At 36.9% G+C, this 14195-nt stretch overlaps 1 protein-coding gene across 1 annotated transcript in view; it reads right to left on the reverse strand.

The window, feature by feature from the left end:
- LOC113237933 (scavenger receptor class B member 1-like) overlaps positions 1-14195 on the reverse strand; it is a 39983-nt gene that overhangs the window by 5115 nt on the left and 20673 nt on the right. The window contains exons 6-7 of the mRNA XM_026474651.1: positions 7515-7630; positions 471-596 (exon numbers count right to left, since the gene is read on the reverse strand). Coding sequence (XP_026330436.1) covers positions 471-596; positions 7515-7630 — 242 coding nt within the window. The remainder of the gene's footprint in view (positions 1-470; positions 597-7514; positions 7631-14195) is intronic.

A 14195-nucleotide genomic window follows, 5' to 3' on the forward strand; every position in this document is an offset into this window, starting at 1 on the left:
AGAGGTCCCGGCTGAGAGAAATATTTATACCTACATTTGTTTCTCTCGTGAGCTTGGGTGTAATTTGTGTTTGTCTATGTATGTGTCCATGGCACCCGCGATACAGGGTTTCGCTAGTGCGGGGCTATGAGTGTGTACGTTATTATTATTATAACAGTTGCAGTGCCACTCAGAGCTTTAAATTACAAAGACCTGATGGGCAATGTTACTGCGTCCGTCATCCTGAGACATAAGTTGACAAGGCCCATGTGCCAATGTGTGATTTCACCAGTACGTTTACCCTTCCAAACCGGAACTCACATTACTGCTTGGCGGCCGAAATATAAGGTGGCAGTACTTCCCTGGACGAGTGCTTTCACAAGGGTCTGTACTGTTACTACACTAACCAATACGCGAAGTTCAAGCTTACCTTAATTTTGAGCATTCCTTAATAAAGCGAACCTCATTATATGAAAAGTATGTTAACTCACAATTTTCAAGTGGCAGATAGGCAAAATCATGTCGGAGAAGTGACGCGTCTTCGCATTGTGGCTGATGTCCTTAATCAGCAGGTTCATTTGCAGGGAGAACTCAGTTTCCACCTGCATGCCGCTTTTCTGAAGCAAGACAAAATTACCAGTAGCAATATTATTAAATAATGGGATAATATTATGTGATGTAAATGCACACTTTTTTAAATAAGCGATATTTTTTTTATGTTTCATATGTATATATTAATTTTTCCGATCGAACAATTAATGAACCAAATAACGAACGAACTGCATTCACGGTAACACCATCATTATGTTTAAACGTACTAAATTAATATTTGGTATTAAAGTATAATAGTTGATCTTCTTTTTTTTACTATTGGTCTTTTCTTTTAACAATTGATGATATTTATAACCAGTATATCTTTGGATATTGATCTCCTGATAAATATTGGTTGCCTGGTTGCGCCCTCCATTCAGTAGGTTAAATTAGGTTAGTGTGAGGCCCCCCCCGAAGGGCTTCCCGCCTTGTCGTGGTCGATTTCATCCCACTGTGATGCTAAGAGGAACCCACGGGGCCGGCCGATGGTAATAGGCTGGCCCGAGGAGGAGAGCGTTCCGCGCGGGTCTCGTCTGGTCAGCGGGACTGCGCGGATGCGCGTTGGGAGGAGGGTCGCGGGGGGAGAGACGTGTCCTGTCCTCCGCGACCCTGGCGGGGCTGCACCGCTTTCGAGGATGCAGTGGCGGCGGGGCCGCGGGGGAAGAGACGTGTCGGTGTGTCGTTGCCGCTCGTCCTATCCTCCGCGGCCGAATGTGGGCGGTTGGCCCATGGTGGGCGCTCTAAGGGACTTCGGAGAGTCCGCACGGAAGCGTGTTAGGTGTTGCGGCGGAGCCTGTCATCAGATATCAGATCCGCCGCGGGGGCGGACTCGGGGGAGTTCACTGCCCAGCATAAAGGGGCCCGGGATGGAAGGCTCGCGGGTGTTCGGCGAGCCTCACATTCGGAGTCGGGGGACCGATGTGTCTCCCTTCTCGGGGGGGCGCGGACGAGTGCAACAGCGTACCCTGGGCTGAACCCTTCAGGGTTCAGCCCAGTCCCACATAACCCCGGCTCTGCCCCCGCGGGGTCGGGGTATCTGTAAGCAGATTCCCCCGGATTAACAACAAAAAGGTTAGTGTGAGGCCAGACGAGCGTAATTTTGTGAGTTGTGAGTCCCGTAGTTTGAGTTGGGTAGTTTACGCTGCATTCGGGTTCATATAAAAGCGCGGTTTATTTCACACGACGACGCCAAATTAATTATCTGCCGACCTACGGGCGTAATGACGACGGACGTTCGGTCGCATCATGCGACGCACGGCCTGGTGCGGGTGGAGGAAGGGTTTGAGGGAAGGGGTCACTTTGGTATAGGATGCGCGTGAGTATAGACGTTTCTTGCGGAAATGTTCGATACAGAGATTCAAATATAAATAATTGAACAACTTACTTGATTGTTATTATTCCTCTGGAGTGATGGCTCGTCTCATATTTGTATCTGACTTTGTAATAAAAGTTTTTACTAGGCTTAATAATTCTCGAAAAACATTTATTGGCATGTGGTAGTACTTAACAAATTGATTTGGATGTTCATATAAACTTGTATATAATATATGAAACTGTTCACACTTTAATCGTTTCATATTGAGTGGATGTATCCAGCTTCTTTTTCTTTTTTTAACATCGTCTTCTAATGCTTCATAAATGCATACTAGTTTTAATGGATCCAGTCATTGACTTACAATTATATGGACGTCGGGTCCGCGCTAAAAAGTGTCCGCACTTGTAAGGCCCTAAAATCGTATACAGAGCGCCAAACTTCGCTTTAGTCTTCATTTGTTCTACTGACAGCGCGATACTGCGATGACATTACAATTTAAATTTCGAATAGGTTGACTTGGGACATTTTTTTCGTGGTTTTTGTATTAGACCCGTCGTCCATTTATTTGTAAGTCAATGGATCCAGTACACTATTACGACACAATCACCCAGTATAAACGCTTAAAACCTATAAGCTGAATAAAATACGTTCGTCTGGCGCTCCAACCAAATTTCGGTCGAGCGCAAACTGCGCAACTCACAAAATTACGCTCGTCTGGCCTCACCCTTATAGTCTATCTTTTTTGAAGACGGAGTAAAATGTCAGTTCATTGCGTAAAAGTGTTGCCCGATTGCGAGCAGCTTGTTATTGCAGTCGAGAAATATTCTATCGACTATCATGCCCATGCTTGACTACAGTATGGCATTATTTTATGGGGAAACAGCACAGATACGCAAAAATGATTTAGGTTGCAAAAACGATATCTCCGCATAATTGTCAACATAGACGAGATGACAAGCTGCCGGTCATTCTTCATCAAAGAAAAGTGCTCACCCTCCCATCCTTATATATATTAGAAATAAGTATTTTTGTCAAAAAAAAACATGTACCTTTTCTTACATTACGATAGGCCAGATAATTTGCGTTCACGCCAACGATTAGCCCCCCCAACTTCAAAATTAAATTTAGTTCAATCAGGGCCCTTTGCAATATAAAAACAGAAACTAATATAGATAAATTTAAACATGCATTACAAAATGATTTATTATTAAAAAGCTTCTATTTGGTGCAAGAGTTTTTATCAATTTGATATAGTATACATAAAAATTAACGAAAAGAAAAATAATAAAATTAAAATAAATAGTTTAATATTGAAAAATAATAATAAAAAATAATATATGATAATATAATGTGAATGTTAAATTAAGTTGGATTTATTATTAATATGTGAATATTTGATTTGAGATACTAACCATTATTTTGTGAATGTTTACTTTGAGTTGTTATTAATTATTAATAATTCGAGTTAATTGAGTAGGCATTTTATATTTGTCATGTTTTGTTTTTGTTTTTAAAGAATTAATGATTACATTCATGTTTACTATATTGCGATTAGATATATGTCTGTGGCGATACTCAACCAGCATAGGTGTGGATACTGGAAAATTTAAATGTACATCATATTTACCACATGTTCGCAATAAACATCTTACCTTAACTAATTATTACAAAAAAAGAAATTAAGTTGACTAATGTTAAATATAATTCTAGAATGTTTTGACCTGAACCATTTTTTAGGTTGTAATTTATTATTATATGACATACTTAATACATTTATTTAATATGACCTTTTGACGATTGCATAAATGTATATTTTTAATTCATTTAAATTCTCATAAATTGTAACACAAATTATATTCTGATTTTAGATTTGACTAGGGTTCATGTTGATCTATACCAATTATTTAACACCTATAAATGTAACAACTTTGACTTTGACTTTGACTGAACATTAGAATAAATAGCATGAAATGGAATAGATAGGAATGAAATGTCAATTTTTGTAAGTTCATACTTATGTACACTGAACGATAGAATGATGTCTTTGAAAACTACAAATTCTCTCCGTATTTTAAAGAGTTTCATTTTTATTTAATTTAGATAATCGAATCTGCTTATTCTTGTTAAAATGTATAGGTATAAAAATGTATTTCGATACTAGTCGGTTAACTGTCAAAATAAGAATAAAAATGGCAATAACGCAATTAGTAGTCATTATAATCTCATAATATTCATAAACCCAGTCATTGCTGGCACAATTTTATCTTCTTTCACACTCTATCGAGAAAACTGTCGACTATTTAAAATTTTATAAAAACTGGCAACCTTGCAAGTGTCATTTTACTCCGTCTTCTAAAAAGACAGTGACGTATATGGAAAAGCAGCACGAGCCGAGCGAGAGAAGCGAGGTGTCGTGGACAGCGGCCGGTGTGTGTCAGAAGCATTTCCGAACACGTTTTCAGGTCAAATTATATTATAATTAATTTAATATTAGTATACTTATATAATCCACATTTACTCAGTTTTAAGGCCTAGTATAAAACTATCAAAGTTAATTATACTCTTTTTAATTATCATACAAATCAAACATTTTTTGCATAGCTCTTAACAGACTAAATTATTCATTGATGTAATTTATTTTATATGTCAGAGGAAACCGATCAAACATTAAAAAAGATGACCGTTTAGATTTGTTACCGGCTGCTTTTGCAAATTTAAAATAATAATTTAACAAATTTTTTTTGGATCTAATATTTGTTTTTTAACAAACCAATTTTCACAGGTCTCATGACCGTCAATGTCAGCCATGACCATGAAACCTGTAAAGGGCCTGAAACGTTGGTTTGTTTGAAAAAAAAAAACAAATATACGTGATATGGATAAAAAAATGGTTTCATTTCCAATCACAAATATTACTTTACAGACTTGAAAGACGAATCATCATCATTAACGACCCATTTATATGTCCCACTAGTGGGCACGGGTCTCTTCTCGGGCATGTGGTTTGGCTTTTGTCTGCCAATGTCTTATGGGGACATCACACGTTTTCCGAGGGTTGTGAACCTTCTTTGACGTGCAGGTTTCATCACGATGGTATTTCTGTGATTTCCTTCACAGAAAAGCTCATGGTGAATTTCCAAATCGCATATAAATTTCGAGAAAGTCAGAGGTGCGAGGCCGGATTCGAACTCACGACCCTCTGCTTGAGAGGCAGTAGGTCAAACCATTAAGCTACCACGGCTTAAGACGAATACGTAGTTAAAATTTGAGTAAAAACTATTCAACAAACCGGGTATCGTACCCGGAATTCTCAATGGATTGACATTCATGACTGCTACGGAAAATTTTAAAGACAAAATAAATATTTATAAACATGTTTTAAGTTCTAGCGTACAAGCGGGAAGCAAACACAGGACCTCAAAAGTTTGTGGAATTACATACATTTGCCAAGCTTTATTGAAATTGGTTATCGGAAAGTGAGTCAATTCTAATAAGCCGAATTCATCTCCTAACTTACCACTATTAAAGGTGGAATATTTTCGAGTTCTTAGGTTTTCGCGATTGTTACACATAGGAAATGAAACTATTTTTCCGGATTTAAATCGCGTATATTTGTTTTTTCAAACAAACCGACGTTTCGGGCCCTTTACAGATCCCATGGTCATGGTTGACTCCGTGTCCGGTTGAACCGTGACCATGGGACCTGTAAAGGGCCCGAAACGTCGGCTTGTTTAAAAAAACAAATACACGCGATTTAAATCCGGAAAAATAGTTTCATTTCCTATGGAATATTTTCGTTAAATTTGAAGGGGACAACTACAGAGGTATACTCAAAACACTAAGTATGCTCAAAATTGGAGTTCTTTAGGATGTGGCTGGATAGAGGTATACTTGGCATAGCTTGGGTCTTAAGGGTCACCAATGTTGAGTTTCTACGTCGAACGGGGAAAAAATTGGAAAAGAAAAAATACACATACCTGTAAAAGAAACAAAGCCGCAGTATTTTGGCCTCGTAATGAGGGGTAGTAGATACCGGCTTCTCCAATTAATAATGCAGGGGAAATCCAAGGAAAGCGTAGTTGTGGTGGAAGGAAAATCTAAAAAGATCTTAGCACGCGTTCCGTCTTTCATTCGGCAGCTTCAAAAATAAGGAGAGCCATGATGGTCGCCAACATTCGCAGAGAAGCGGCACGCTAAGAAGAAGAACTACGAGGTACCCCCTTTCCAATAAAAAAGAATCACAGATATGTCAAAACACACAAAAAAAATACAGACGAATTGAGAATGAGTGAGAATTTCGAAGAATTTCCTTTTGAAGTCAAATCAAATACATTTCCTCACTTCTCCCAGTCACTGTTTGAACGGTTTTCAAACGACATAGAGTTGGTCACAGTCATCAAACGTGCCAATGTCAAATTCTCTTCCGACTTTCATAGACAAGAATATCAAATCAGTATAAACTAGTTTCCCAATTGCATTTAAATCAGTCGTCTACCGACCAACAACTCACTCATTTAGCCACAACAAACATGGCCACCGAGCAATGATTTGAGAAGACATAATTGTATTTCAAATGTTGATAAGGGGGTCTTGTATAATTTAAAATAATTAATGGCCAGTATCGTTGAGACGTTTGTTTTAAAATTGGTTCTTACCGTAAGCGGCGTAGAGTTTAATTTAAATCTTATATATATTTGTCTAGCTTGACGTGATCTTGACTATACGATCGTTCTCAGCTTACCAATGCCAAAATTCTATACTATTTACCGTAGGTCTACCTTTTTAACTTATCTAAGTAACAAAGAAAATAAAATCTTTTGTTAAACATATTTAGCGTTAATTGGAATATTTTTTTAGTAAATTAAGTTAATTAGTAAAAGGTATTTAGATCAACAACTTTTGTGCTTTTGTGCTGTAACTGGTTGATGACTTAATTATCTCAGTTAACCGCGACCGTGCCTCGAAGTCTGCTAATTTTAAATGTGTGTTAACAGCAGGATTTTGTACGCTTGGTATTCTGCTAAAAGTTAGGAGTAGTGGCTTAACAGTGGCTATCCATCGAACTAATATTCAACTGCCATTTTTTTAAATTAAGAAGTGGTTTGGGAACATGTAGCGGAAGAATGAATCAAGTGTGGAATGTGACATTGGAATACAGCGACCACATGAGACGTTTTGAAATTATACAGAGAACTTAAAAACTACGCAGTGAGAAGAATTGGTGTACTTGTATGAAAAGTTTGATTTACTACCTCCATGGTCGAATGGTTACCATTCGGTCATGGAGGTTCTCTCGTGAGTTTGAGTGTAATATGTGGTTGTCTATGTGTGTGTCCATGACACTGGCATTGTGGGGTTTCCCTAGTGTGTGTGCATTACTTATTTTATTTTTTTAATCTAAATTTAAAGAGCTTTACTGTTTAAGTAGATGGTAATGTCGCTTTGTTCGACGAAGGAACGGCCAATGTACTGTTATACAACCCAGTCTGTAGTGTGCTGGCTACACTGCCCAACTGTCTTTCTGCGTCCGAACACATTACATCAAAACGTGGTACACGTCTTCAATGAATTTATTTATTATTGATGAATGGAAGTGACGTTAAAGAGTTTTTAGCTCTTCACTACTCACCGGTTCCACACTGATCCATCCTCGGTATTTCTCGTCCGGTTTCATGCCGTCTATGCGAGAGTACATTGCCGGGTCCATGTCTAGGAAGTGCGGTTTTGTTATTGCGAGGGGAGTACCTGTAATAAATAGAGTTTTTATTCCCCTTGAATTGTTTAAGACATTGTTATAAGGATATATAATAGCAATAACAATATCGAATACGTTTTTAGGTTTTCGCGACTGCTACTCATTGGTTTAAACCGACTTCAAAACAGGAGAAGGTTCTCAATTTGATTGTATTATTTATTTATATGTGCGCTTCCTCCAACATTTGTGAACTGATTCCAATGATACTATTTTTTGTTGGAAAGGAGATTCCTCAGTAGCGATCTCATTCAAATTTGAAACAATATTCTACTTCTATTCGTTAACCGACTGAACAGCGTGCGGTTCACTATTAATGTGGTGGTAGCGCTTGTCTGTCAATGTAGTGTGTGGTGTTGTATGCAGCAAATACCAACCGCCTGCTGTGCATGAAATTACGGTAAAGTTAAGATAAAAATATAAACTATTCTATGAAACCTGACGGTGAGACCTCAGGGGTCGTTCCAATGAATTTATCTAACAGTGTAGCCCTACAACCTAACGGTGTGTAGCCTAACCTAACCATAATATATAGACGGAGAAATATATATGCAAGATATGAACGGGAAGTCTGTCACCATGAGACCTAAGGTGACAAACGGAAGGTTGGAAGGAGATAAGGAAGTACACATCGTGCAACGTGTACTGGAATGGTATTCTCAGTGCCGGTCAAGCAGACTCACAAGATCGATCTACTGACGGCTAAGGGTGTCTTGGCCACAGTGAGAGGAGTAGCGGGTAGTACTAAGCAGGATGACGAGTTAAAATGGTAGTGGATAAATGAGTATATTTACAATTCTTATTACTATTTATACAATTTTTATGACATGATAGATTTTTCTTAGCGTGCTATGTGTGTTGGTTGTCAACGAAGCTCTTTTTGTTAATTATGTTACTATGTTGCACTTGTTGCCTGATGATGGGGTCATTTTTTGTCACACAATAAAACGCAAGATCGTAAACTACTATTAAACAATGCAGTTTACGATCTTGCGTTTCACAAGATCGTAACTATTACATAAAAAATAAACAAAATATTGAAGAGATTTATGAAAATAAATAAGTTCAACATAACTTTGAAGCATTACAAATCAATATTTAGACCATAAATTCGAAAATAATATTGTTTCCATTGCGTCCGCTCCATAATAATGTAAATTGTTTCGGTTCCGATGCAGATATTGTAATGATTTTGTCAAAACGCTATAACTCATTTTTATACAAAACCACATTGACAATTGATTTTCTTCTTATTATCGAATTTTAAACAATATTCCTTATTTAAATGTTAAAACTCACTAAAAAGTATCAATAGCGATACAAAAAAGTTAATATAATTAACCCTAATTGCAGCAATACTCTTAAACGTACTTCCCTAGACACTTACGATCCCTAGACACTTTTGATGTGTGTATTTTAAGATTGCTAAATTTGACATAAGAGCAATATTACTTTAATGTTAAAGTCGCGTCATAGTACGAACTGAGTGAATGAATAGTCACAAAGCTGCCAATAAAACATCATAGTTTTAACATTACAATAAGCTTACTTTAAGCGCGTCATGGTACGATAAGTCAATATAAGGTTAAAGTAACAATGTTTTTTGCGGTAACCCTGAACGTACCGAGGGTTTCAAGACATGAGACGCAAAACAACTTTGCAGCCAAGAAACACACAATTTTTCACCTCACTAAAGCGAGGAAATTGGTAGATGAAAGAAAAACAGTTGAACTATAACAAATCAGTTTAGTTCTTCGACGAATTAAAATAGTTTTACACAAAATTAGTTTATATTACGTAAATAATGTACGACAAATCGCGTAGTTGAACGTGTCATTATGATTATTTTTCATCGAAAGAAAAAGTTAATTGCACCACAATCCATCGTCAAGTTTGAAAAACCTTTTCTACACCAGCGTGGAAAAAACTACTTTTGCGCTTGCGCGCAGATTTCTAGCCGCTCACGCGATACATGCAGCCGTAGACGCGTACCACACCTAGAGGTGCCGGTGATGATTTTATACCGATTTATCGGATATCGAAGTTATAACAGGTAAAAGAACTAATATTAATTGCTATTGGTAGTACGGAGGGTATTTATTTAGCAATGCAGAATAATAATTTTTATTTATAAAAACTTGTATTTAAACTGAATGCTTTTCTAATTTGCGAAACCAAATAGCCGCCATTTTGCGGTAGGAGGAGCGCATCGCGTGAGCGGCTAATGAGGAAGAAAGACTTGCCGAGCTAGTGGAATGAAAATAATATTTTTTTATCTGATATATTTCGACGCCTCAGGCAAAAGAATAAAATACACTTTATGGCTACAATTTAAGGGTATACAAGGTTAGTGAGGGGCAATTACAAGAAAAACGTCTTCGGTCACATCTTCGCTGAATATCAGGCAGGTTCGTCTATTTCACATAACAAAAAGTAGGTAGGTACAGAAGAATGCGGCCGCTGCCTTAGAACTTATTAGTTTTTCTTTATATTAGTCTATTATTAAGTGTTTTTTGTGTACTGGAACAGTACGAGGAAATCCGAAATAATTGGAGATACGTACAGGAAAACTATTTTAGCAACTAGTAACGTCATTCAACTTCAAATAATAACGTCTTTTTGGCTTACGTAACTTGGTGAAGCGTGAGTTGTCGGTGGGAATTAATAAAATTTACAATTTTTTAACCTGATCAACTCAGTTTATGAGATCAAGGGCTATGTTCCGCGACTCTTATAACAAAAAGGTTATGTAAGCCATGCACCCTTAGTGTTCTGATAACCGATTACAATAAAATTTGGCCAATAATTCCTCGAACTTTTGAGGTCGGCTTTTTTTATATAAAAGTTATTATGATACCAAGTGGCAGGACGCACTAGTCAAGCGCCCAACGTAAATAAATAAATAAATAAATAAATAACGCACTAGGGAAACCCCGTATTGTGGATGCCGTGGACACATACATAGACAACCACAAATTACACCCAAACTCATGAGATAAATAAATGCAGGAACGTTTGCAGGAACACACCTGTCCAGAACAGTTGCAGTGCTACTCAGAGCTTTGAATCACAAATATCTAAGGGGCCAATTGCCACTGCGCCTGTTACCCTGAGACATAAGACAAATCCCATGTGCCTATAAAACCACCAGCACCCTTACCCTTCCAAAACGGAACGCAGTAATGTGAGCATTCCCTGGATGAAATTTTTCACAAATAACTCCGCTAAGTGAATAGGTGTTATTTAGCATGAGCCATCGCCAACCTCATCGTCACGTTCCGTCAGGTGTCATAGAGGTACTGCGCACTTATTTCTTTTATCATTTATTAATATTTATAAGCTCATAGTACACACCTAAATCGTAAAATCGTAATTTCTTTATGAAAAATAGTGACAGACATAACATTAATACGCGGAATAAAAATAAACAAGCTTTTCTTGATTGATGCTAGATTGGTTTACTTCAGCTACTTTCACAGTCTAATGACATACGGCATTTTGCTTTGGGGTAATGCCGCCGATATCAATAGAATCTTTGTCCTACAGAAACGTGCAGTTAGGGCAATTTACAATCTGGGCCCCAAAGTATCTTTGAGAGATAAGTTTAAGGAAATTAACATTCTTACACTAGCCTCAGAGTACATTTATGAAAATGTAATTTATGTTAAAAGGAACAGTAATTTCTTTATGAAAAATAGTGACAGACAGAACATTAATACGAGGAATAGAAATAAACTAGCTTTTCTTGATAGTCGTCTTCACAAAGTCAAAAAATCATTTAAGGGGCTATGTGTACGCTTCTATAACAAGATTCCGGTTGATATACAAAATTTGCCTTTCACGAGGTTTAAAACTATGGTGAATCAAAAACTTTATACTAAAGGGTATTATACAACTTCCGCGTACTTGGATGACAAAAATCCGTGGTAGTAACCCGTTTAGCTCATGGAGGTAGTCTCGATCTCTGATGTTTCAAATAAAAAAAATATTGTAAATGTTATTTACAAAGAGCAACCCCTAGAGTTTCTTGCTCATTCTTCTCAGGGGAATCTGCCTCACGAATGAGCGGTAGAGTTTAACCATTGTGGCGATTTCAAGTGTAATAATGCTTACCTATGAAATAAATATTATTTTGAATTACAATTTGAATTTAAATATGAATTAAGACATAATTTTCTTCAAAGTAAATCAGTATACAGATACGCATATTTTATAATTTCAATATATTACGACTAAAACATAATACATTTAATAACAATTAAAATGAAATAATAATACAATTTTCGAATTTTTCCACCGTTTAAAACTTATCGGACTGTTTAACACAGAACAAAAAGTTTCATAATGTAAAATAAATAATATAAAAAAATAAATAATGTAATATAAATTTTAAGGGATAATGTAGCAACACCGGTATATTTTTGCTGTAGACAACATCGGTAGCCGTTCTCTCCCTCTCTTCCAAATTATTCCTATGTAACTAGCGTTTTCTAAATTTAATAAAAATAATTATTTTAAACTGCCTCCGTGGCCGAACGGTTACCATACCGGACTGCCACGCAGAGGTCCCCGGGTTCGATTCCCGGGCCGGGAGACATATTTGTATGGCCTACATTTATTTCTCTCGTGAGTTTGGCTGTAATTTGTGGTTGTCTATGTGTGTGTCCATGGCAACCGCGACACAGGGTTTTCCTAGTGCGGGGCTATGTTAAGTGTATGCGTTATTATTAAAAAAAGCTTCTTAGACTTTAATTTGACAGGCTAAAGTGGTCTTTCAATCCGGATATGAATCACGAACGAGTACCTACCCAACTCTGGTCATTTCATAGAGAAGAGAAGCGCCCTAGATATGTTTCAACTTTGTACAGAAGCAAAAACGAACTAATAAAGGTTTAATATGTTAATTTTATGTGATCTTTATATTAAATTAACTAACTGCCTCCTAGGCCGAACGGTGACTACACTGTTCTGCCACGCCACGGCTGTATTTCCCTGGACAGTTCGTTCACAAGAATGTCTACTGCTCCTATACATGTGGTTTTATTATATCAAAAGGGTACGAAATCAATGAGCCTCAAGTTAGGGATGAATTCGTTTTACGAAGAGAAACATAACAATCTTTATTATAATAAAGCTAATTACAGAAAGCATAAAGCTTTATTTGCATGCAGGCGTAATGGGACCTAAACGAGAGCACGGTATCTAACATCACACCCAAGTCATGCACAACGCTTACACGACTCTAAAATTGAACTTCGACACACGATACTTCGACAAGAAAAATCATCATTACAAACCCATGTCGGAAATGGTTTCTTATTATCGATCAATATAACAAAAAAAACAAAATCATATTATCCAAAAATTCTTTTATTAGTTATATAAAGTGTAACAAAAACCTATTAAATTGAAATATAATAAAATACACAATTTATTATTATTATTAAACAAGCCAATGTCGTCGGTGTTTAGTAGAACGGGCGAAGGCGTCATTTTGAACAAATTTTCCGGGGAGCATGTTTTAGTTTTTCACTTTCGCACATAAAATATTTACGCCATGTTTTAAATTCAATTTTAAAACTTAAACTTAATTGAATCCATAATTTAATTTTAAAACAGGAGGTAAATATTTTAAAACTGTCGTTAAAACTTAAAACATGCTCCCCATTTTTTTTTTCTACACAACACCGACGAATGTGCTCGAGCTGGTCAGCCACTTCAGCTTCAGCGAGGGTGTCTATTACTCCGAAAGTTTATATTGGCTTTCAGTCTTGGGGAGAAAACTTTATTGTTATATTGATCGATATCTAATAATAAACCATTTTCTACGTGGGTTTGTAATGATGATTTTTCTTATCTAAGTACAAAGATTTTTTTAAGAAACATCTCGTCTGTGTCTAAGTAAAATGATGTCGAAGTAGTCGGAGTTCAATGCGGATTCTAAAATCCGCTTACACGATCCTTATTATGTGATAAATGTGAACGAATATCTTTTGTGAAAGAGCAACCCTTACAGTTTTTTATTTATCTTCTCACTGGAATCTTTTTTTACGAATTGTGATAGAGTTCATCCTTACCTATTTCTACGGCCAAGCAGTGATGTGAGCATTACTGTGTTCCGGTTTTGAAGGGTAAGGGTGCTGGTGAAATTACAGGCACATGCGACTTGTCAACTAATATCTCAGTGTGACGGGCGCAGCGGCAGTGCGCCCGTCAAAAGTAAAAGCTCTGAGTGGCACTGCAACTGTTATGGACAGTCGTGTAGTTTACCATCAGGCGTACAATTTGTTCGTCCCGTCACTTGAAATTATCATAAAAAAAAGTTTGGTAAGTTTTCAGGTAGTTGTGTACTGTACAAACCCTACCCAGCTTGCACCTATTGTAAGAAAGGATAACTTTGGAAATGTATTTGTACAGAAGGAAAATTCTATTGAATCTAATAAAAGAATTAATTCCTGTTCATACGAGACTGTTTATCGTTAAGTAATTACGGATGTCGTAAAAACATATTTATTTTATTGTAACCTACGATTAATGTTGCTCGAAGGTCAAACTTCG

Source organism: Hyposmocoma kahamanoa, unplaced genomic scaffold (genome assembly GCF_003589595.1).
Source record: "Hyposmocoma kahamanoa isolate Upper Pololo Valley unplaced genomic scaffold, ASM358959v1 94, whole genome shotgun sequence".
In the NCBI taxonomy this organism is placed as follows: Eukaryota; Metazoa; Arthropoda; class Insecta; order Lepidoptera; family Cosmopterigidae; genus Hyposmocoma; species Hyposmocoma kahamanoa.